General features: G+C 39.1%; 1 protein-coding gene across 2 annotated transcripts in view; it reads left to right on the top strand.

Moving 5' to 3' along the window:
* TLK1 (tousled like kinase 1) overlaps nt 1-12,882 on the top strand; it is a 68,884-nt gene extending 56,002 nt beyond the window's left edge. For both annotated transcript variants that reach the window (XM_069020686.1, XM_069020685.1), the window contains exons 14-21: nt 2,424-2,505; nt 2,765-2,856; nt 2,943-3,032; nt 3,656-3,825; nt 5,084-5,219; nt 7,693-7,804; nt 8,095-8,202; nt 11,125-12,882. In XM_069020686.1, coding sequence (XP_068876787.1) covers nt 2,424-2,505; nt 2,765-2,856; nt 2,943-3,032; nt 3,656-3,825; nt 5,084-5,219; nt 7,693-7,804; nt 8,095-8,202; nt 11,125-11,301 — 967 coding nt within the window. In that variant the 3' untranslated portion in view covers nt 11,302-12,882. The remainder of the gene's footprint in view (nt 1-2,423; nt 2,506-2,764; nt 2,857-2,942; nt 3,033-3,655; nt 3,826-5,083; nt 5,220-7,692; nt 7,805-8,094; nt 8,203-11,124) is intronic.
* The last annotated feature ends 12,962 nt before the right edge of the window (nt 12,883-25,844 follow it).

Below are 25,844 nucleotides of genomic sequence, written 5' to 3' on the forward strand. Positions count from 1 at the left end.
TGCATTTCTTTCCTGAACTGATGCTGGAAATTGATCCAAATTAAAACCAGCTACTGTGGTTTATTTTTCTGGATTAATTTTAATCCAGAATCAATTTCCTGGCCTAGTTCTTTGCCCCAGCTGCAAAAATGTCTATTCTGCCATGAGGGGAGAGGGCAGTGCAAGGGTGGAATGAGCCAGGGGGGAAGGACATGGTGGGACTGGACTTCTCGCTTTCTGCACTAGGAAATGTTTATGAAACAGTAGTCTTAAGCCTTCAGGATTTTATTTTTTACTTTTTAGACACAATAGAATTATGCATGCATAAGGGTTTTAAACGTTAAAAGAAAAATATGTGAAATTGTGCCTAACTGTTCTGATGGTACCTACCATGCAGTAATACAGAAATTTTTTGTTACCATGTAGCTTTAGTGCTAATTGATAGCTAAATTAGTGTCGTGGTTTGGATGTGAAGAATAATGGGTGTTGATACTTAGATATTGATGGCAGAGTATTTTCTTTTTAAAAATATATCTTTTGACATTAAAAAATATAATATTATTTTTAAATAAATGTCCTACAACAAATAAACAAGCAGGTTAAATGACAATCTTTTCTAATCTTCAGTTGTTTGCATTAGAACGGGTTTAGATTTTTTTTAAAAAGGATCCTTCAACAATAAGGAATAAATGGCACAGAAAATTGACAGGCTTTGACTATGAAAATCCTACATATGTGGGGCAAAGAATGCCCAGATTACAGTCACAATTGAAAACAGTTACAGGACATGGACAAGCAGAATAGTGCAGCTTCACTACTCATTGTCTGCAGTCAATGCTAACACATTTTATGGTACAGAATGAAAAGCTTTAAACTGTGTATTCATGTTTTTGTGGGAGTTTAGACAAGTATTTACCAAGTGGCCAAGCCACAGCTTATAGTCATCATGTAGAAGAGAAAAGCAATGGAGAAGTGATTTAGGTCTGTAGCCCCTGCTATCTTTCCTAGCATGTCCTGGCAATGTAGCTGTTTCCTAAGGGAGGGGATTCTCAGGCAAAGCAGCTGTTGCATTCTGACTCAAATCCTGTTGGGATTTCCGCTTCCAGCTGTGGTGTAAAGCAAATCCATTTTCTAGCAACAGGCCCATCTACCCATGGGTAAACTTGTATGTCTACAACTGCACTGGAATAATGGGACAAGTTGAGAGTGCAGGTTAGGGCTTCCTTGTCTGGCTTTGGAGCCCGTGTGATGTTGGGGTGCAGGTTCTGAGCCATGGAGAGCCACACAGGGTAGCAAAAGCAGTGAAGAGGGAAGGTGGTAAGATTCACAAGATTGGCCCTACTGGAGGTACACACGTGAAAAATACGAATCTAAATTTGTTGAGTGTAGTTTTCAAGAATTGGGCTACTGGTCACATGACATCAAGTGCCTAATGATTTTGCCTCTAAATTTGTTATTTCTTTTACACTGAATGTATTAATTACTGTTTTATGGTTTCTTTAAAAAATATTTAGCATTGAAATATGTATCTTCATAGTGAATGAAAAAGAAAGCTTTATTTCTAAAAGGGGCATAGCAAGCAAGAAATATGCATCTTCTCTTAAATACTTGACTACCTATGACCATACTTCCAGAACTCTAGAGAATATGGAAGGATGGGATGAGCTATTGGCAGACTGGTCCTGAACCCTTCTTTAAAGTTTTCTACGGAATATAAGTGGCAGCTTGCCTTAGATTCATGAATATAGCTGTCTCATCATTTTACTAAAAATGTGATGAATATTCACAACCCTTCCCTCTGATTGTATGGAAGAACATATTTTGTCTTCTGTATATTTCAGGAAAGAGAGCATGGTCCTTTTTCTTGGTCTGACAGCATCATTTTGTATTAGGAAGAAGTGTTTTTGTTTTGCATTTGCGTAGAATATGCACAGATAGTTATTTTGTGTGTTTTCTTTCTATTTGTTTTAACTTACTGTTATATAAAATCTATTATGTTAAAAAGAGGCAGTAATATACAACATATCTGGTCATGTTTTGTGTGAAATTAGAAGAATGTCCTTGTTGTTTGATCCAGAAAGATGAATTGTGAGACTTCTCTAAAATTTGGCACAACAAAGAGAGACCCATGTATCACATGTTTAAATTTAAGCATGCTTTTCTTATCCTCAAAAAAAATAGAGAAAAATAACTAAATGTTTGCCAGGATTGACTGTTTTGATGATAGTGTTGTGGTAGTATTTGTAAAGTAAACAGTCAAAAAGTACTAAAATTGGTCATGTTGTACAGCTATGCCATTAGATTTCTTGTGGTGTAATGTTGTTCAGCATACTATATGTTGTTTCTTAAAAGAAAACTCCATTGGATGAGTAATACTAAGAGATTTACATTTTAGATGCTACTTGTACACCTTAAACAGAATTAACTTTTTTTTTCCTTTCAAGATTTAAAGATCACCCCACGTTGAATGAACGGTATTTGTTACTCCATTTACTTGGCCGAGGTGGCTTCAGTGAAGTATACAAGGTAGAGTTTGTTGAGTCTGATAAATCTGATTTTTGAGCCATGTACATTTAATTTTGGGGGACAAAAGTGGATCTAATTAAGTAAAAGGATTGCAATGGGTAGACCAAACTTCGATTAACCTGTGGAGGGGGAGGTAGCATGACAGTAGCCTTGTCAATAGACTTGTGAATTACATGCCAGCTTTTCTTTTCACTTTATTGGGTGTTATTTTTATCACCTTTGGTTATAACTTTCCCATATTCATGCATTTCTTTTTTAGGCTTTTGATCTTTATGAACAAAGATATGCTGCTGTGAAAATTCACCAGCTTAACAAAAGCTGGAGGGATGAAAAGAAAGAAAACTACCACAAGTAAATATTAATGACTTACGCTTCATATGTTAAGCTTAATAGCATTTTGTTGACTGTAGAAGGTTAATGTATCCATCTTCTTCTAGACATGCCTGCAGAGAGTATAGAATACACAAAGAACTGGATCACCCCCGGATAGTTAAACTATATGACTACTTCTCCCTGGATACAGATACGTAAGTAGAACTTGGCAAGGATTTTAGTGCTGTATAGTAGATAAACAGAAATGAAGAGTATTTGAACAAAAATAATGTATGTTCTTGCTTTCAGCCAAAACATTAAAAAAAACCCCACACTAGTTGCAGAATTCTGTCTGCTAAATATTACAGGCCTTCTATAAGGTGATGAAGAGAGTGTTTTGCAAAGCCTGACTAGCGTCAAAAGGCTGCCATACCTTAGACAAGTTTCCAAGACTAAATGGCAGCAGGAGCATTACTAGCCTAGGTGTAGCCCCTGGTGACTGGGCTGCACCTCTTTGCATGAAATTGTGTCACATCTTAAGGGATAGTTAAGGTATTTTGATTTTGAGAAATGTGTCTACTGTAAATAAAGAGGCTTTTTAAAATTTCTCATCAATATGGATGCAGTCTCTCTTTTAGTGAGTATGAATGTTCTAATTTATGTCAGTTTTCATAAGCTAATAGTTCCACCATGTGTTCTATTAACTATTCCGTTCATTTAGTTTGATATTCAAGCAGCCATTCTTAAACTTGTCAGAATGAAACTAGGTTGTAGTGTCTGTTTCTGATTGTGCAGTATGATACATTCTTTAATTTTGTCTCTCTAAATTCTACCCTAGGTTTTGCACGGTGTTAGAATACTGTGAAGGCAATGACTTGGATTTCTATCTCAAGCAACATAAGTTGATGTCAGAGAAAGAAGCTAGGTCCATTGTAATGCAAATAGTAAATGCACTACGGTATCTCAATGAGATCAAGCCCCCTATTATACACTATGATCTTAAACCAGGTAAGTGAGAAATGTTACGACTGAAAATGTAATTTATTTTTTATCCTTTATTTTGTTTGTAATTTGTGCCTGAAAATGCCAAAATTATCTTCTGTGTGATAGGATTATTGTAAACAAATGTACTTTCCTTTGGAATTTCATTGCCAGAATCATCTGCCTTTTCTGTGGAAAATCTTTGTTAAAACTTTTCTATTTTGCATTATTTTGATTTGAATTTGTAGGAAAAAAATCATATAGCTAATAGGTACATGCATTGGTAGTTAGCAGTATAAACAGATAAGATCATTAGTAGACTCAGTCTTTTCTGGTAATTGTGGAATGCTGATGTCTAAATAATTTTTCCCATATGTTTTTTTTAACCTGTAAATATGTAATCAATCACTTTCAGCATCTCAGCATAAGCACTCCAAAACGGGACTTTACAGAGAGTTTTCTTTACAATGAATAATAAATATTTTTAGAAACAATATTTGTCTTTATTCCACGTCGTTTATTTTACCACCTTGCATGAATGATGCTTGTATTCTTCATGTGCTTTAATCTGCTACACTCCAAGTGTGGGGTTTATGAAGTAATTCTTGGTGCTAGGCTGTTTGCTTTCTGCTCTGTAATAAACTATTCATATAGGTTTCTCATGTCTTATGAAATTGTACAGAATGTATTCTTAGTCTCATTAGTTTTTGTTTTCAGAGGAACTTCATCAAATCATTTTTATATCAAGAAATTATTGTACAACTTTAACACATGGAGTAAGACTTGTAGGATTTCAGCAATTTCTTGGCACAATTTTGTGGCATATGCAAACCATGAAAACTGTAGTGTAGGATTTTTTCTGCCAGAAAAATAATGAAACTTCATTGTAACTAGTATACTGCTGCATTCTGGTGTTTCCTCTCTCCATGTTGGTGTTTCTCTGCTGACCAGCGAGCTCCCAGCTGAGAGAGCCATTTCAGATAATGAGTTCCTGAAACTGCACAGAAACTTGTCATAATCAAGTTACTCTAGACTTGAGGATGTAAAGATGATGTAAATGTATCTCTGTTGGTTTAAGCATGGTGGTAATAACACCAAGGTTGTGGGTTTGGTCATGGGTCCCTTTTAACCCAGACTATTTTATAATTTTGGTTCTATAAAATTGTCACCCCTCATGAAGTTAGATGTTCTTGAAAATTGAACCTGGTTTTGAAAATCATGAATTCTGTTAGCTTTTTAAAAGTATTTTTTCTTTTTTTTTCTTTCTTTTTTCTTCTCTGAATAGGTAATATCCTTCTTGTAGATGGAACAGCATGTGGAGAAATAAAAATTACTGATTTTGGTCTGTCTAAAATAATGGATGATGATAGCTATGGGGTGGATGGAATGGATTTAACTTCACAGGGAGCAGGAACTTACTGGTAAGGCCTGGTTTGATTTTGCTGTTTAGACTTTGGATCATTGTTCAAATTTCATAAATGTTGTCTTATAAAGCCAATTTGGAGAGACAGCTAGGACTAAAAATATTAACATGGATGACAAACAAAGGTGTTTGTGCAGTACTGTGATGCTGGTGTTTCCAAACGTTAGAAGAATAACTTAGCAAGTAAAATAAGAGTGTGTGTGTTATTTATTTCTTTATCTCTTTATTTATATATATATATATATATTTATTTATATTTATAAATAAATAAATAAATATGGAGGTGATCACTGTGATTTAGAAACATGGTTTCCTCTGAAGAAGCAGATATTTAATCTTTGGCTGCTGGTGGTTGAAGACATTTCACAGAGCTGTGATGATTAAGTGTGGGTGCTTAGTACTTGAAAATTATAGGACAGGGATTACCAACAGGTAATGTCCTTAGGACAAAAGACTATTCACTCTTCCTTCCTAAAGGTTAATGACAGCTCAGCAGCTGTGATTTACTTTTTGTGTGCACTTGCATGCTTGTCCAAAACACTGGAGTTTTAGAGCTGCCAAAGCATAGGAATGACAATAAATATTTCATTGCTTACAGAAAATCTGGTTTTAGAATTTGGTCTCTAAAGGTGCAGGTTCTTCATGGCACAGTAACTATTTGAGCCAGGGTATGTGCTGGCTTATGTCAGGGTGGGTGGATTAGAAATCCTGTATTGGCCAGGTTGTTACAAGTCATTTCCTCACAGAGAAGCCAGGGTCATTCCCCTTTGCTTTGCACCTCTTCCTGTATTCAGGAGTTGCATGTAATAAAGTTTTTGCCTTTTCCTTCAGAGATTTTAGAAAAGGAAACACATCTACTTCCACAAATGCCACTGTGCACATGCTGTGAAAAAACGATTACTCAAGTTGAAACATTTTAGAAGTGTCAGGCTTTTGCTACTCTTTTTAATGCTTTACCTATTTAAATGTTTTCTTTTAGGAATATATATCAGAAAAATTTGGCCTTTGGATTTCATCTGGAATGCCTCAGGCACTAGTGATGCTGCAAACTTAAGAGTAAAAAAGGATCTGTAATTGTTACAGATTCATGATGAATCTCTGCATTTCTAATTCATACTTTCTCTGAGCCCAAAGTCTTCATTAGGGAGGGTAATACTTAGAGTGAGTTTGAGGTTAGGAATGAGTCTGTTCAAAGTACATTGCACAAACTGTCAGCAGCATAGCCCTGGAAGGGATTTCCTCAGTGACTGGGTCCAGTTACCTGCCTTCCCAGGCAGTTAGGTTATATAATCTCTTTTATAAACTTCTAGATGTTTATATTAAATTTAGTTAGTGTTTTGGCCCCAGTAATCTGATTTGAAGTGTCTTCTGTAACCTCAGTTCTCTGATCATTAGAAACTTAATCCTCTAATTTACAGACTATATTTATTTGTGGCCAGTTTATACTTGTTTGTTCCTGTGCCAACATTGTCCTCCCTCAAGTAGGTTGTGGCCCCTTCCTAGTACTTGCTCCTTGATGTTTTCAGAGCCTTCACTTTTTTTCCCCTGAACTGTAGGCTCTTCATTCTTCAGATCATTTTAGTAACCTTCTTTGCATTTGTATCACTTTAAGATCACTTGTCTTGATTGTTGTAATCAGAACTGTAGACAAGTATTCCGGAAGAGAGTTTGTGATACTGTTTAAAATCATTGCATTTTCATCTCATTTTTCTGCCTATTTCCATTTCTACAAATATTTCTTCAAAGTTTCTATTTAAGTCTTACACGTTGTTGACAAAAGAGCGCCTGTTCTTTAGTTGCCCTAATAGATTTTTTGCCTTTTTCAATTTTAAATATTACAGTCAATAATACTTGACTGCACTTAAATTAATACATTTGGAAGGTTTTGTTTGCTTTGTAAAGGAAGTTCCATTTCACCAGTTATTCTGTAATTCAGGAATGGCATGGGAATTTCCTCAACTTTCATTAAGTAAAGTTCTCTTTCTGCAGAATATAGGGACAGAAATAACAATCACCTTTGTCTCTCATATATACCCCTCTGGGTAATGTTACCATTTTTATTAAAAATTTGGGTAAAGGGTCTTTAAGCCATATCTGCTTTTTTTTTGATTTCTAACCAGGCCTTACTGAAAAATGCCCTATTTGGCTTTCATCTTTTCTTTTCTTTGATAGATGGCTATGGTTCATATTTAACCTGGGGTCCCAATTAAAAAAAAAAAAAGTGATAATTGGCTGTTTAGGTAAAAAAATGTTTGTATTTGTGCTTGTGTGAAATAGGCCCCTCTATTTGACTAACTGTACAAAAGCTGCGTTGTCAGTTTTGATGGGTTGCAGGATGTTGGAATGCAGATTGTAGGGCAGCTGTACAGTCGAAGCTCAGGGATGTGTAGCTGAAGTGTTTCTACAGTTTGACAATTGACTGTGTTCTAGTGATGCCATACTTAGAGAATGAAATATGTTTTGTTTTCCAGGTACTTGCCTCCAGAGTGTTTTGTAGTTGGCAAAGAGCCACCAAAGATTTCTAATAAGGTTGACGTGTGGTCAGTTGGAGTAATCTTTTTCCAATGCCTTTATGGTAGAAAGGTAAGGAAAATATTTGAGATCTAAAGAGTTTTAGTGCAGGTGCCTGTTCTCAGTAGACTGTGAATTGCATTCATAAAAACATGAATCTGCATGGAAAATTATTTGTGTTACTTTTTGGTGGTGTACATTGATTTTTGCAAAAAATTAGAAAATCTTGCCTGTAACTTTTTTATTTGCAGAAGGGTTGACAGTTTGTATTAACACTGCAACAACATACTGTAGCATAAATATTTATGAAATCAAAGTAGTTGGATAAATCTCCTGAAAAAAATAATGTGCTTATTTTGCAGCCATTTGGCCACAATCAATCACAGCAAGATATCTTACAAGAAAATACGATATTAAAAGCCACAGAAGTTCAATTCCCTGTCAAACCTGTTGTAAGCAATGAAGCCAAGGTAACTTTTAATATAATCTCTGAGTAAAACATTCATCTTAAAGGATTCAGCTGTAAAATTGTTGTTAAGCCAAGAGTGCTGTGGGACATAATAACCAAGTATGTAAAAAAAACCATAATTGAGAACTAGTATTGGGATGTTTTTATTTAAGCAACCTTATTCTGGGACGTCTCAAAATCATGGACTTCAAAGCAAAACTATATATATATATTCCAGAAATTTGCAAGTGGTTTTAAAGTAGGCCACCTCAAAAATTGTCTGCTTTGCTTTTTCCCAGAGGACCTTATGTGTCTCATTCAGGCTGTCTCAGTAGAAGTTCTTGTGAAGTGCTGCTGCTAACAGTAACAAGCTCTTTCTGAAAATAGTGAATGTTCTTCTCTGCAGCCTTATTGGCTGGAAGAACTATTTGACTACCAGGTACCTGAAGGATATGACCAGTAATACTCTTCCCCTTGAAAGGTCAAAGTCCGTGTGTATTAACTTAAAGCTGAGTTTAGAAACATGAATTTTTAAGATTAAGAATCTAGAAGATATTTTGATGCTGATTCAGGAAATAAAACTGCCAAAATAGTTGATCTGCCACAAAGGTGTTGATGGCATTGTGTCCTGTATTTAAAAATCTTAGTAATATCAAATTCGTCTACACAAACTGTCTATTCAGAAACAGATTAAGGTTGTTTCCCAAATGATTATTACTGTGAGCATCTGCAACACAAATCCAATTCTGTGAAAGTGGGAGAAAATGTTTCATGTTTTTTGCTTGTAAAAACTCTCCCAATTTTTGAAAAATATATTCATGACCAGTAGAATGCTTATTCAAGTTTCAGCAACTAATTAAATTTACTTAGATTTGGGACACAAGATGCCAAAAATTTAGGAATGTTAAGATTCAGCTTCTAAAGATTAAATGCAAAGGAAACCTATTTTTAGAGGCAGTAACTTCCCAAGAAAATAAGTCTTTTGGGCACATAACTTTTACAAGTGGTGGTGTATTTCTGTTCGTTAAAGTTTCTAAAAGTAGTGTTAGGGAGAGAGTTGCAGTTAAGGTTATGAAAAACTGGTTGAAGAATTGTAGTTAGTATTGGGGTTTTTTTTTTGGTTGAGTTTTTGTTTGCTGTTCTTTATTTTTTTCACCCTCATTTGAAAACACTATCCCTTGAAAGCAATTGACAGATACCCATCATGTAACTGATAACATTACATACTAAGAGTTTGTGTCTTTTAACTTTGCATTTCTTTGTCATTAGTAGTTTTTATATGGAGGATGTTAGGAAAGAGTACCCAGTTCAGCACAGAGAATTGGCAACTTCTTGCATTCTCTGTGTATTTGCATGCTCTGTTTGTTTGAAATACTAAAATAAACTTCCAGTATTCTCCACTCATATTAACCATTGTCATGTTAGCTTTCAGAGAGAGGGAGAAATTATTCTCTGGTGGAAATGCTATAAAACAATTTTAGACTAACTTCTTAATGCAGACCATTTACAATGACTGTGTAGAATCCAAATTGTGTTTCAGATTTATAGGCTTGGCAGTTGGAAAAGAACAGCTTGTAAACTGAAATTCTGATTTGGAAAACACAGATTAAATAAATATGGAACCTCAAATGACATTGTTAGTTAGTTTTCAGACTGTAACTGTCCTTTGATTCTCCTCACTGTTTCCTGTTTTGTGCGCTGGTCTCATTTGCTTCACACTAGCGTGGCTACAGTGCCACAAAACTGTGAAGTATTTTAAAAACATTTTACACACAAAGTGTTACTCTGAGGTTCTTGCAAATAACTGTTTACAGTTCATTTGTTTTGAAGGCTTTATTGTGAAGAATTTTATTAAAATATGTAATATCCAAGAACATGTGAATATATACTAACAGATGTGCATAATTATTATATTGTACCTTGTTAATGCTGGATATGTAAATGATAGAAGTAAATTCTAGCATGATTCTTTGGAACTTGTATCACAGATTTTCTCCTTTAATCTCCAGTTTTTAATTGGAGCAAAGAACAAACAGCTGAACAGATTTATCAAAGAAGATATATGTAATTCTTTTAAATTAAGTTCTAAATTAAGTAATGATGTACTAATCAGTTCTGTAGCAATAATAGGGATTTTTTATCATTAAGTGTTGAAGCCCAGGCTCTCAGGAGACCAAATGTTCTGTGTGCTAGACATAAGACTTGACAGAAACTTTCAGCACAAAATGATTGGCATACACAGGATGGACCTAAACGTAGGGATGACATAGTGACTCAAGAACAGTTGTGAATTTAGCTACTGAGTTTCAATTGATTAGATAATTTTAAGCAGGTGTGATTGAGTTTTTCATGGGAAGAGAGTTTCAGCAAGGTAGTGGTTTCCTAAATATTCTCTTGCCTATTGAGCACGGCAACCATCATTGTCAATTTCATGGTTTGCTATACCCTGTCATGGCACATGTGGAAATGCCTGGTTTCAGAGTTAGCTAAAGCATTGAAATTCTGTCCCTACATCATCCACCTATTCTTCCCCACTGAACTCAGTTGTTTCAGAAGCTCATTGGAGAAAGTAGAAAGGTCTTGTTTTTCAATCCTCTGACACTTCCTGCTGGTTTTTATTAGTCTGTTCAGGCATAACACATGCAGAAATCTAACTGGTTGAGGTGCTAATGTTTTACTTGTAAATATAGTTCCTAAACATAGAAATGCATATTTGAAGTATGAAAATTTGAAACCAATTAATTTGCTGATTTTTTCTTTCTGCCATGATGTTACATTTTTTCAGTGGGCTCAGCAGTAAAATGTTACATTGTCATTTGAATTGAATTATTTAAGAACAAGAATTTGTTTAAAAGCTAGTTTATTCAAGAGGCCTTGCCTATTTGCCTGAAAGCAGATGTAAGTATTTGGAATGTTATTGTAACTTCCTACATTTCTTTTCTAGGCCTTTATCAGACGCTGTTTAGCATACCGAAAAGAGGATAGATTTGATGTCCACCAGCTGGCTAATGATCCTTATCTTCTCCCTCATATGAGGAGATCAAATTCTTCAGGAAACTTGCATATGACTGGCCTAGCAGCATCCCCTACACCACCTACTTCAAGCATTATTTCGTACTGAAATTTCTCCAGCTGAGGAATGGGTTGATACCTTTGTTTAGTTTCCAGATACAGACTTGAGCTTGAAAGCATTTGTGTGTTTTTACACAGGACAAGTTTGATAACTGTGTTTTCAGACTGAAGTCCTCCTACATAGTGTAATTTGTATGATTGGAATGGATCATGGACTGTGAATAAATGTACCCTTCTGAGAAACACCGTTAAACTTTGAAGGATGAAGGATGACACTTCCTGTTACAAACTAGCAGGTATACTGTGTTTAAGACTGAAGAAAAGGTTTTTAGTTTTTTCTGGGGAACATTGTAAATAATCTTTTTAATACTTTAAAGTACATTGGTGGATACTGGAAAGTTCTAACATGAAGGGTAGTTTTTCATTATTTAAATATAAAAGGGTAGTGAGCAAATTTGAAAACACAGGAAAAATTTTGTGCCTGGTTATAAACTAAATGAACTGCCATCTTTCCAAGACATTGATCTTTTGAAACCAAAGTAAGGAGTGTGAGACAGTGAAAGATAATGTTCAGCATCAGATTTCTCTAATAAAATTGGAGTATTTCATTTGGCTACTCAGGCTTGTACCTCCAAAAATGTGGTAGTGTTTCACTGAATTTAGATTGGAAGGGTGATATGGAATTCCTGGTACTTATTTCTGAAATAGATTGCTAATTTTGAAATCCATTCAGTTTTTAAAAAATACTATACTTGCTGTGGTATTGAAACTTGTGAAACCTTCCAGGCTTCTAATAAAGGCAAGCAACAATATGAAACCAAATGCAAGCAGGTCATGTATACTGTTCTATGCAGGAATAATGATAAATTCCCTTCTAGCTCTATTGTAAATTGTTGTACAGATGTCACATTTTCAGTTAAATTTCAGCAATTTATTCCTGTACAAATGTTTAAAGTATGGCTTTTTCTAATTGGATATTGTATTTTTTTTAAGTCTCCCTCAAGGCGCTTTTAATCGTTGCTAAATGATGTTGCTTTTACTTTTACAAGAGTCAAATGACCTCCTTAAGGTGCGAGTCAACTGTACGAGAGATTGAGAATAGGCAATTTGTTAACAATCAAGGCATGTCAAGCAGATCTGTGTTGGCAATATACAGTACAGTTCTTTAAGTCAGTTTATTGCGTTCTCATCCTGCAGAGCGCATTGATAATAGATGTAGAAGTTGCTCATGGTTACTCTCCATTTCTGGAAGTTCCTATCAACAAGGAAATGTTTCTTGTGGCTTGTACAGATATTTTAAAATGTGAAACATTTTCTAACTGCCTTGTATGGTAGAAACTTATTTTTCAGAACAGTGTATCTCTCTCCTGTTCACTGTTCTTTTTACTATCCCATTCTTGATGCTGAATACCTATATGTAATTTTTGTCCATGTTGCAGAAAGAGGAGGCTGTATTACCACAGGTTTTCATTTAGTATTGTACAGTTAAACTGTTGCTCTTGTTTCTGATGTTGCAAGCCATTTTGTTTTCATTGTATATAAAGAAATGTTAACTGTCTCTTTAAGATGCTGCTGAAATTGTAGAGAATGTAGCCAAAACAGTAATAAACAACGGCAGTTGAAATTTCAAGGTTTTCATTGTTTTTACATTTCAGCATAAGGCAAATCACATAACCATATCACTGATTAACATGAAAATATTTAAAGCAAACTCTTCTTAATTACAAACAAAAGGTCAATAATACAATAATTAATTTAAGTAACATTGGAGTTGAAAGGGGAAGATTCCATGAAACTTAAAACATCTGTCATGATGAGGTAACCAAAACTTCATTTCATTGAATAGATATCACAGAAAGAACTCGTAAGTATTTCAGTGGTCCTTCTTTAAATATTGAGCTGTGGAATAAGATTAGCTCATAGAATTATTAGAAAATTAGACTCAAAGAGAGTACTGGGACTCTGTCCTTTCCACTCTCTACAGCACAAGACCGAGTGCAGAGTTCAAGAAAAATGTGCTATAGCTGTAAGTTCACATTAGATTTCATTCCTCCTTATTCTGCATGTTGATAATGGAAATTGAATTGATGGTTTTACCACACAAAAATACGTAGGATAGTGTTAACTGTGGTTTTATTTATTTGAAATATGTTATGGTTACCCGTAGTAATGGTAAGTTAGGCAGTATAGTAGAGAACTACTTAAGTACCTGAGAAATTTACAGCTACCTAGAAGAGGAGATCTATGTACAGACTTGTTTTTCCTATGGTTAGGATCTGGGAATAGACTGTTGTGGCTGAATACAAGACATTTAATTCAGTATTACAAGTATATGTTTCTGAAACTTAAACACTCACTTTAAAAGTGCTTCATACAGGAATTATTTGAAGGAAATAGCTTTCTCATCTCATCTTTTGAATCAAAGTTGCAAGATTTTTACCCAATTACACAGTTGTGTTTTTGTTAACATCTTGTAGTACTGTTAATGAAAACTTTGTATCCCCAAGTGGACTAATTCTGTGGTCACAAGAAGACTTCTCAGTTATGTGTTTGGTGCCTGCTACTCAGCAATTTGTACTTGGAATAGAAGTACCCTTGAGGCTGAGTTTAGGTCCCTGAATTATGCTGGTGGAGTGCTGATCCACTTCTAGGTAATTCATGTGTCAGGTGTGCAGTCTGTATTTCATACCCATTTTACTAACTTCACCATGTGTCATCCATCACTCCGTCTCCCAAGCTTTCTCCTGATTTAACAGCAGGTAGACAAAAGAAATGAAGTTAAACATCATCATGCAGTTCTTAACGAATCTTGGAAATAAAAGGCTTCCTTTAAATTCATAAACACTTTAAATGTCTGCACTGGAAGATTGTAGAATACTACATTAGTGTATAATAAAAAAAATAAAACCCCTTTACATATGAAATAAGTGACTGTAAGAGAAGTTACAGACTTTTAACTGAATGTAGTGCTACATCCTCGCAGCCAGAGTTAACATTGGTTGGCTTGTTCCAGCAAAACAATCGTGTTTGGCACTATTTCGCTTATATTAGCACTGAATTTGTTCAGATTTCACTGTGGAGCATTGGACACTTTGAGCTTGGTCTACGCCAGTTGATAAATACCAATTTCGTGGAGGCTGGTCAATATTTTGACTTTCTGAAAAGTGCTTTTGACACTCGCGGAAAGTCGGGAAATGCATCATGGCAGTAGCAGGCACCAGAACGAGCGCGGCCCGGGGAGCTCCCCGCGGGGCAGCCTAGGCAGGTGACTGCGTGTTTTAAAATCAGCAACCCCGAAAAAGAAAGCATGTTTTGGAATTTAAAGCATCCTGCGTGTTCCTGCTCCAGCTTTGATGTCTTCCCGAACGTGCGAAAACCACGGGTCTAAGGCGGGGCCACCAGCCCGGCCGGGTCCCTCTTTCCCCGTCCCTCAGCTGCCGCCGTCAGGCCGGACACGGCACATCCAGCCTGGGGAGGGGATGCAGGTCCCCCACAGCGCTGCCGCTTCGGCCTCCGACTCCGGCCCTGCTGGGGCTGGAGCTGCTGCTGTCGGGGCAGGGCAGCTGCAGCACCGCCCCCGCAGCCACGTTGGGAAGGGGACTGGTTCGGCGAGGGAAGGGAGCTGCGGGGGAGGTGAGAAGTGTCTCTGGATCGTTTTTTATTCTTCAAAGAGCCCTCAGGACTTGGTGCTCTTCTCCAGAAGTGGAATAATGCATTGGGAAGGGAGACTGGGGAGCCTGGCCTGGTGGGGTAGGGACCTGGGTGGTGTATCAGGACAGGGAAGCCTCAAAATTTGGAGACACTGTGGTTAAAGTGTCCCGATATCGATGTCTAAAATATTTGAGTCTCATAATTGCTATTGCATTTTTTAAAAAATATTTCTTCTCCATATCAGCCACAGCCAGAGCGAGGACTCTGGTTTCATAGCTGAGGGGTGCCAGGCAGCACAGACTGATGGTGTTTCCCCTGCACAGCCCCACACTCCCTGAGCCACCCAGAGCGGTGTGTCCGTCTGCCGCCACGTCACGGGGACCAGGGCACTGTCGTGTCCCAGCATGAGCGTGCCATGGGCTTCAGGGTGTAATACCCTTCCTGAGGCCTGCACCATACCTGGCTCCAGGTAGCCATGGACTGTACAGTTGAGGACGGTGTTGCCTTTGTAGGAAAGGTAAGACTGCACATTTTTCAGAGAAATAATGAATGATCCAGCAATCTTATGTCTTTGTGATCACAGGTTGGTGAAAGGAGTCTAATGAGATACATAGAGCTGCCTGAACCACCATCCTGGGGGTCTGGTGTTACATACCTGCCACCTGAGGCCAGTGTGTTTCCACGCACCCCTTCCAAAAACAAGGGAGGTTTTACTTGGTCCTCAATGCTTACTAGGCAAGGATCCCTGAAAAACTCTCTAGCCTCTTCCAATACCAAGTCTGGCTCAAGTTTACTTATATCCTGACAAATTTGTCCACCTTATTCTTAAAGATGCCTATCAGTGGAGGCTGCATTACATATCCAAGTGATCTAGTCTAGTTTTTCCTAGCATCCCATCTTTCTTATTGCTCTTTAAGCCTATTATTTCCAGTCCTGTGGCACGAAAAACAGTTTCCTGTCATGCGTAGTACGTGAGCCTTGCTTTCTGTACGGCCACCATGTATTTAATTTTGAACTTCATGTGTATCTTTTGGAATTAAGATTATTATCCTCTGAACAAGTGAGGTTCTTGCAATAATATTTTCAGATACTCAGAATGCTTGGGAAACTCTTGCGGTTGGAGAAATTAGATTTTTCTTTTTTGCTCTAAGTAATTGAGTCACCTTGCAATCTTTTCACTGTGCTATGTTTCCCAGGCCAGTAAAATTCTGGGTACAAGTCAAGGAAAAATGCTTTCCCTAGAAAGCTCCTTTTGTATCTAGTGCCTCAAGAGCTAATTGTGTTATCATTAAGAAATTACAGGATGTTTAAATTTCAGAATCCCCTGGTACAAATCTATGGCTATCTTTTTCTCTACATCATTAAAACACTTATAGGGACTTTCTCTGTAAACAGTGGAGGAGATCAAAGCCACATTTGCTATGTCCTCTGAAGACGTGCTGCTATCAGACCTGCAGGTCAGCCAGCAAAGTGAAATGTTTTCTTGCTCTTTTGTGAAAGCTATGCCATGGTATTTATTTAGCAGAGCACAACTCTGCAGACCAATGGAACAAGTGTTTCCTGGGAAGAAAATGCCATGGCCACGGCCCTGAGCCCCTGGCCCATTAGTGTTTCTGTAGTTTTGCAGTTGACAAGCAGTCCCTGGACATCACCCTTGTGTTTGCTGTTACTCTTGGGTAACCTGTTTACCCAGCAAGTATATGCAAGGTTTAAATCAGTTTTGCAGGTGGCCTGGGGTTGTGGCTTCCTGTTATTTGTAGTATTGATGTCCAGGGAGGTTGTGCAATTGCACCCTTCTCCAAAACTAGAAGGACAGTCCTTAGCAGAGTTACTGTCTTCAGTAAGGTCTGGGAGCAGCTACAGCTCAAAGAGGCATAAGCAATATCCTTTGCATAAGCAATTGCAGTGCTTAAAAGTGTCTGTCAGGACCTTAGTGAATCAATATCCTCGTTTATTTTGATGTTGGAATACTGAAATATTTATAGTTCAGGAGAGAAGACACTTTCAAACCAGCTTCTTCTAAATATTGTTCACTAATAGAGAACTAAGATAGTTTAAAGTATCAGTGGTATATGGCTTTGTCATAGGCAGTGTATGATGTTCAATACATTGGCTGTATGTACAACCATGGGGTTATTTTTTTATGGTTCTAGTTGAAGGGATAAAAGTGCCACACGCATCTACAAGTCAATGGCTTGTATGTAATATATGCAAATATTGTATTTCACTTTGTAGTACACTTAGGTAGGATCTGGCAGTATGTATCTCCTATTGCCCAAATGAATTTTAACTTAAATTTATATATTGTCTGCACACCTTTCACTGCAATGGAATACTTGGAACTGGGGCTTGTAGAGAAAGAGATCCTGTGATAGTTTAATATGTATCTTCCAGCCCTCAGACACTGGTCTTGCAACTTCTAGAACAGCTGGTGCTGTGTCCAGCAGTGCTCCAGTATGTCACCATGCAGCCATGGTACACGATGTGTGGAGGATGCTCTCCTGAAATGTGCAATGGTTAACAATTGGATGGATAGCAAAGATGCCTTAGGAATCAGTGTAATAGCGGGGTGATGTGTGCAGGGCCTTGAAAAACACTATTTTAATACATGGAAATGTATTTTGCAGCATGAGCTCTTTCCTGTTCATATCCTACTAATGCTTCCAGAAAAGAGCTGTCAAAATACAAGACAAGGGAGAGACAATTTCTTGTGTTTTGTGTCTTAACTTGTTGGGACAATCAGGGCTTTAGCAGGCCTGGAATGAAAGCTGGAAAAGGGAACTGATTATCTGTTAGCATTGGCAAAAGCTTTGCAGGAAAGAGCACCAAGAACTGCATTCCTTTGTGCATTTGTGAGCATACCCAGTAGATCTTCACTTGCCTTTATTGGTAGAACAGCAGTTTCCACTAAAACTGATAGAACTAGCAAAGATTTAAAGGACTCAGAGAAGTAGAACATGCCCCATGCTCCCAGAATTCTACCATTTACCCTCCTCTGCCTTTGGGCTGAGCATGGCAGAGGAACACGATTTGCCAAATAGCCACATACAGGGGGCTGCCCTAGAGAGGTGGGGCAGCTTCTTTCATTCCCCTAGATTTGCCCCTATAAAAAGCCACATGAAGAGTTACTGCACAGCTTTGTATATTTGTATAATGTAAAACTTCCTTCATGACAGACATAATCATCCTAACTGCTGCACAAATGGTTTGTTTCAGGCTTGCAGCTGTGGCTCATTGGCTGCTGGCAGAGCTCTCGTCACTGATTTGAGCACCAGAATACCTTTCCTGCATGGCCTTCTATTGCAAAGACAGGTAAGTAACGTGTTAGTTGGCAAACTACACCTGCCCATAGTGGATTTAGAGCATCTTGTTTCAGTGGTTAGATGTCAATTCATACACATTTATATGAGACCACAAAATCCTCGTGCTGCTTGTAGGGTTACATAAGGATGTATCAGGTGCTGAGCTGATCTCATAAATTGTCTTCTTAGAGCTGTCAGGATAGTTTTATTACTGAGCCCAAACACATTCCAGTCTAACAAATTAGCATATCCTAAAGGTTATTGTCCTATTACCCAATTAATAAAACCTTTACAGATAAAATAGAAGAATTACTCCTCTGTCATCCCTTATCATCTGTCAGGATTCCTGGGTTTTTAATGACCCTCATCCTTTTCCACTTATATTAATACTTTAATATATTGCTAAAATGAAAATCTTAATATGTAGGTAGTACATTCAACAAAACACGGTCCTAATGGTGAAAACTGTAGAGATTGGTGGCTTTTCTCCTTATCTCAGAGACCACTGAGAGGAATTCAGCTGAATTACATTGAGATAGCTTTTTCTATTTGGGGGCATGTTTTGATGGGTTCTGTTAACATGAGGCAGCAATATGAAGGTCTCTTTTCCTTTTTCTTTTTCTTTTTTTTTCTTTTTCTCCTTTCAGGTTTTGCAAAAGTTTACTTAGGTTGCAAAGAATTTTGCTAGTTTTTGCTAAGGAGCAGGACAGGTGAGCACAGAGAGAGGTCATGGGGAAAAGCCAGTATGAGCCATTCCTATTTGAAACTGGAGAAAAGCAACCAGGAGTCAGCTGGGCAAGGCTCCAGATGGATGGTGTGACTGAAATAACACTTCAGCTGTACTCATTTAGATAACTTGATGTGTGTCCAGAACACTTTCAGGCTCAGCCACTATGCACTGGGGGGACAGAAGGTGAATTGCTATAATGGCTAGTGGCAAAGTTTTATGTTGTGTTTCATATTTAGATATCCAGAAAGCAAACCGAGGACACAAAGGGAAAATTAGTGCTGCCTGACCCATCACAGCTTTATTAGCAGCACTTTGGTGCTTATTAATCAGCCTCTGTCTAAAATCAGGGAGGTACATCAAAACTCAGCTTGCCACTGGAGATGTGCCTCAGACATAGTGTCAGCAGCCCAGGAAAGGAAGCACCCAGTTTCCCAGTGCTCACTAGATGGCAAAGCAAGGTGCTCTATTCAGACTGCTGAACATCTGCTTTACCTGTCTGCACCACATTGGCATGACACAGAGCATGGGCGTGGCAATATCAGAGCAGCAGATGCCTGTAGCTGAACAGTCAAGACTGCCTGTCCCTCTGGGATATTGGACCAAGGCTTGTCTGTCTTCAGCAGGCAGAGGATTTAAATACTAATGACACTAATTTTCCTAGAAACTGGCATGGGGTATTGGAATTCAGTAGCATTTGGCTGTACTTGGATAGCAATTGACACAACAAATACTAAGAGAAACGTGTTTCTCTTATAGGTTATGTAAAACAGGAAGGAATAGGTTGTAACAAACAGTGAAGGAAAACTTATTGCTTGTGCTGATTTGGACAAACCTGGAGGAAAATATCCTCTGATAGAAGGCAGGTTACAACCAGCCCTCCCCCACTGGGTTCGGGAAAAAAAGAAATTTTCCTCGGAGGAAAGTGAAAGAGATAAAAACTATTTATTTAACAAACACACAGGAAAAGGGTAATAATGCTAAACAATAAAACCTCTCGCTGTGGAGAGAAACCTGGGAAGATTTCAGAGTCCTTCTGTAGGTGTGGTCTCTCTCCTCCTCCTCGGAGCTGGGTCGGTGTGGGCCCACCTCCAGGGCCTCGGTAGAAAATTCTCCTGATGTGTTCTGATGTAGAAACGGCCCAGAAGAGAAGAAGGGAAGAAAATCCGAAGTGCCAGGAAAACAAAGTTCAACTCTCTGTCTCCCTCCGGAGAAAAGGAGCCGAAAGCTGGCTGGAAAGCAAGCAGGGTGCTTCCTCTTGCTACCGCAGCAGAGGAGTGTGTATCTGTGTCCTTGAACAACTGCTCTGAAAAGTTCACTCGGTTTTTTTCCTCTCTCCCCTCTCAGGTTCAGTTTAAAAGCACAGAAAAGGCACAAAATTAATTTCTGGGCATAGAGCAGCGATAGGGGATACAACATCATAAAGTCAGTCCAAGACACTAGACTAGACTTTGTAGAATCCATCTGACTTGAAGCAGGAGTCTTGAAATAAAAATCAAAGCCTCTGGAGTGAAGCTTTACTTCTGCTTGGCGTTCACAGTAGTATTGAGATGTGTCTAGGAAAAGGATCTTTGAAGAAACTTAACTCCAACAAGGCTAAATTTTGTCTTCTCAACTTTTGTATTAAGCCCTAGGCCCTTATCGGGAAACTCTGGACTTTTAGGTGCTCAAATACTAAAATGATGAATCTATGAAATGCATTGATTGATGTCCATAGTTGGAAGCGCGACTGACAAAATATATTTATAATTGCTGGAAATTTTGTAATTCAGCTCTTCTCTCTGCTCTGGATTTTACTCTTATTACTGCTGTTCTTGTAATTTGAAATGACACAGTCTAAACTCAAACTTTAAAAGTATTATTTCGTAATGTTCAAGTCACACATTTCCTTGTGATGGTCACTGCTTAAGATTTCTAACGTTATTTATAGGACATTGTGCTGATAAAGGTGAATTAAGGATAGGAGGTAGATCTAAATTAATTTGGTGAAAATAATTGTGGTAGCTACTACTACTGCAAGGGAATTTTTTCACGTAAAAATTATAATGTAGTAGTTACTAATCCAAATAGCATGGCTCTTCTGTTTTAGGGCAATTAAATATCCTTTTACCATTAAAGATTTTGTTGTATTTTTGACCTGAGACAAATATTTAGTGTAAAAATTATCTGAGTGCTTCACATAAATTGATTCCATTACAGTGTAGTTGTACATTAGAAGTTTCTTTCTTAATAAGTAAAAATATTGTTTGGCATTCTTTTGTGTGTCTGGACAGCAAAATTCTATTTCATGGCTGCTAGACTAAAGTCACAAATATGGTGTGAGAGCTTTGGTGCTCTTGGTCCAGGGTTTAACACCACCCCGTTTAACTGGAGTTAACTAGCTGGAGATGCGGGTTGTGCAGTCAGTGTAGGCAAGCCCAGGGCTCACGCCTGAGCCCTTTGCACCCACAGCCTCCCTCCTTCAGCTTCAGGCCAAGGAGCACCCAGCTGTGTGCTAGGTCTCCTCAGCTGGCAGGCGTGGGGGAAAAGGCAGCCCTCTTTTTAGGCTGGGTTACCCCTCAGCCAGGACTGAGAGCTGACCGGGGCCGCAGGCAGCCACTCGAGTGCAGGCACAGTGCCAGGAAATGGGTGTGAGCACTGGGGGGCGTGGGGAGCAGGGGGAGGGACACTTCGCGAAATGGCAGCGTCTTAGCTTGGAGCAGGAAGGGTCTTCCCTTTCAAGTCAGGCTGTGCTCCTCTCGAGCCCCTGGAGGAGGAAGGGCTTCCCAAGAGACAGGCTTACCCCCACAGCTGGGCTCTGGCTCGCTGGCTTTCCCTCAGGAGGAGCACCTCTCCTAATGGGGACAGTTGGCTCTCTATCCTACCAGTATTCTCAAATTTTCAGTGTGTGGACATCTTGCCAGAGATGCACACATGAGTTCCTTCTCCAGGCATGAGAGTCCAACCAAAATTTCCAAGAAATAACAATCACAGCAGCGATCAAAGAGATTTGGGTGCTTACCAGCATATAAGCCATCAGTGCCATTTCTGCCTCATTGTCTCCAGGGGGCAGGAGTTACAAAAACCTACCATATTTTTTAAGCATTCCCTGACTAAACTAATGCAGGAAGAACTTGGTGTTCTAATTATTCCATATCGCTGAGTTACTAAAGTGTAGCTCCTCTACATCCTGCATGAATTCAAGCATCTAAAGTTCAAATCTAATACTCCATCTATGTTCATTATCCTTTGGACACCCAAAGCTGAGGTGACACTGAGCATCAAATGCCTTTGCACTCTGTGACTAAGCAATGACATCTCTTCTTTGCAGATACATACCAATCCAGGATGCAAGTGTAAAATGCTTTCATAAGTGCAATAAACTTTAGTTTTGAGGGCAGTAAAATTCTCAATAGTCTTTATATGTGGATCAGTTAATGAATAGTATTTCTGAGTCAAACAAAACCACTGATAAAGGATTAGCAAATACTGAGGCCGTGGTAGGCAGCATGTTTGCACTCTGTGCTTTTAGAAATGCTGCTGATGTTTTCAAATCTTTGTCTTTTTAGATGGAGCTTCTTAACACTGAATTTTTAACCAGACCTAAAAGGAAAACAGGTGTTTGCTTCTTTCCTCCCTGCCCCATTCCTTCGAGAATTGTCTGGTGCAGAAGAGCTTGTTTAAACCCCACCTTTCTCAAACTGAAGACATCCTCATTGATGTTTTGGACAGTTACTCTGCACATGGACTAAGAGTAGGCTTCTTCTCAGTGAGCCAAGATCTGTCTTTGGGGGCCTTTTCTTCAGGGAGTAAGGGAGTGGGTCTCCTCTCTTTCTCAGCTGAGCCTCTTGGTAGAAGTCACAGATTTATGTTGCAATGCTAGGTTTAGTTTAGCAAGCTGCAGCTTTCCCGGAGAACATAGCAGGGCTGCTTAGGGCAGGACAGCCATTCTCTGCCCTCCCATAGTCCTTTCGGACTTCCCTGAGGTCCTGCTGTGGTTAGCTGGGCTCTGAAACACAGTGAACAGCAAAGGAGGTGAGAAGGGTCCCTCCCTGAGACTTTCAGAGGACCTTTAATGGCTACATCCCATCCCGGCAACCCCCAAAGACAGAGCCCTTGTGCTCTGGGCACAGGGGGGTTTTCTCAGGGGCTCAGGGGCGGTCCATGGGCGGAGTTGGGGTACAGGAACCAATAGAGAGAATCCGAGGGAGTGGCCAGGGCTAGGGGCAGGGGAAAGCGGGGGTGGGGGGGAACAATATGGGATCAGAAAAGGCGGGGGTAAAGAGATCACCACAGATTTAGGGTGGCTTTCTAGAATCTTGCTGAAATCTACTAGTAACTGGACTGAGCCAAGTAGTTAGAAATAATATTTGTTACCAGGTTAGTAGTAATAAACTGGCAAAGCCATTGAAGTGAATCCCAGAGAGATATGGATTGGGTCAAGTGCTTGACCATGACTGGGAAGGTAAGACTCAAATTCCTGCAAACTTTGATGGTTTGCATTTAAAAAGATAGACGGACAGAACATACACACATTAATGCATACACACAAGTTGTAGAGGAGCAGACCTAAGCATGTTTTGTCTCTAACATTCTGAGTATTGCTACAGGACAGGTGATCAGTGGTGACGGTCCTGCAGACCCCTGCAGAGGTGGGGCAGCACTGCTCTGAGCCAGCTCCCTGCCTGCCCTGAGACTTGTGCTCAGTGTCCTATCCCCCAGCTCACTTCCTGGAGAAGGGCTGACTCTGCATTTGCAAACAAAACAGTGCCGAAAATCTAGTTTACATAAGAGTCATGCACCAGGTGAACTGTAAAAGGATTGGCCCCCACTCTCCCTCTTTTTCCTGGCTTCCTCTTTCACTCTCGACAGTCCGTGCAGCAGGACCAACACGGGATCTAAGGACTGATGATATTCTTTGTTTTCTTCCATTGCTTTTCCTGGGCAAAGCACAGCTATCACATTCTACTCTGTAATCTGTACTGGAGTTTATTGTGAGAGTGGGGAGCTTCTGGAGGTGTTTTGTGGCTTGCGTGACAGCACCTTTGATGATTGCTGTGGGAATTGAGAACTTACTGAAGTGTACAAAATAAAGGGCTTGATAGTCAACACCTTTGGGGAAGTGTATTGTAAGAGTTTAAGGGGTTTTTAGCCAATACCTTTTTAGTCTAAATAGGGGCTGGTTGCTACAGTTATGGCAACTGTACAATAAAACCATAAATGTTCCTGACACCTGGTATGGTGTCTTTGTTCAGCCTGATGAGAATTTATAACGAACATGATGATGGATCATGACAACAAGCATATGGAAAATATACTGCCTCTGCTTTGTTGAGAATATAGAAACCCAGGCACTCACTCCACGTGTACACACAGACCCAGTACAGGAAGCTGAGAAGTCATGAGACCTCTGGACTCTCACAGCAGTGTAAATATCAAACACAAGCCATTGCTTATCCAACATTTTTCACTTGTAAGTGGTGAAGTGTCAGCATCTTTTCTGTTTATGACTCAAGCAGACAGGTCCTTAAAACTGTTGATCTCATAGGAGAGAAGAATACTAGATATGAAGAGGATTACAACAGGGGAAGCAAACACTTGCCCTTGTGAATTTGTATGAACTATATTTAGAATTTAAATCCAAGCATAATTAAACAGTGCTAATGAGACAGAGGGACTTATCTTCATTTGGTTTATAATTGGTATCACTGATTTCCTCGTTCAGTTTTTCCTAGTTTTAAAGCCTTCTTGTTCCAGTGAGATTGGATGGTAAAAGCTACCCTGCAGAGAGAAAGTATGTGGCCTGGAGTTAAATTCAGTTGGAAGCCTTTTAAGGGATGCTGCTTTCTTGATAGCATCAATAACTGACAGCAAAGACACCTGTGAACGTGTAGCCAACAGTCAAGCAAGGCAATCTTCTTGCAGTGTACCCTTGAAAAATGCACACAATTTTATAAAGACCATAATGGGGAAGAAAAGTTCACCCTTTCCAGCAAGGGAAACAAAATACAGTAAGAGTTTTAATAGTTGTAGGTATATAACTCACCACTATTAACTGAAGTTTGACTTTCATCTCAGGAATATGCTCCAACTCATCCAGGAGTTGTGAAGCTTGCATAGAACTTTTGGTGACATTTTGTGGTGGGCACACTGCAGCAGGTCTGGGTGGAAGATGGTAATGATCTTACCAACTTAAGTAGCTCTGAGCCCATAACCAGAGCAGCAGCCTCTGTTTCAGCTGTGTGCCAATAGCTGATTATATTGCTGAGCAAAGGACAACAGCTACCTGCAGCTGCAGGGACTGGACTTCTTTTTTTACCTAGTCAAAGCCAGTGAAGAAGTGGCTGCAATAGGCAAAGTCAAGTTACCAAAGTCCCATTTTTGCTTTGCAGTTTTGTCTTTGGTTGGATTCAGGCTCCTTTTAATTATGCCTCAAATGGATACAATATTTTTTTTTTTTTAGGGTTTAATCCACATCCATTGTTCCAAACTGCAGCAAAATCAGCTATTTCCTAAGGGATAGCACAATAATGACTGTGCCTGTACATTTCAGTGCTGCCATGCATACCAGGGTGCTTGTGCTTTATCGGCTGACAGGGGTGCTCAGAAGCACGGGACTTTGCTGTGCCTCACATCCTAGCAGGAGTGCTTGCAGCCAGCTGGAATCTGTTCTCAGTGACTGCCTGTAAAGATTCTCCAAACCCTCTTCCCTCCAAAGTGACCACCACTAACCAAATGCCTGTCCACCCACTGAGCCAAACCAGTTCAAAGAGGAGCACTACAGTGTCTGTGAGTAAGCTCTGCTGGATAGGAAGAGGATAGAGTGAGATGAATCCCACAAAAACAGCAAATGTTTTTCATCATAGTCCAGTAATTCAGCACAGACTTATTCTTTGGGTTGCTGAACTCAAGACTTTGTTTTGTCCTTTTCTG

This window comes from Aphelocoma coerulescens, chromosome 7 (genome assembly GCF_041296385.1).
Source record: "Aphelocoma coerulescens isolate FSJ_1873_10779 chromosome 7, UR_Acoe_1.0, whole genome shotgun sequence".
In the NCBI taxonomy this organism is placed as follows: Eukaryota; Metazoa; Chordata; class Aves; order Passeriformes; family Corvidae; genus Aphelocoma; species Aphelocoma coerulescens.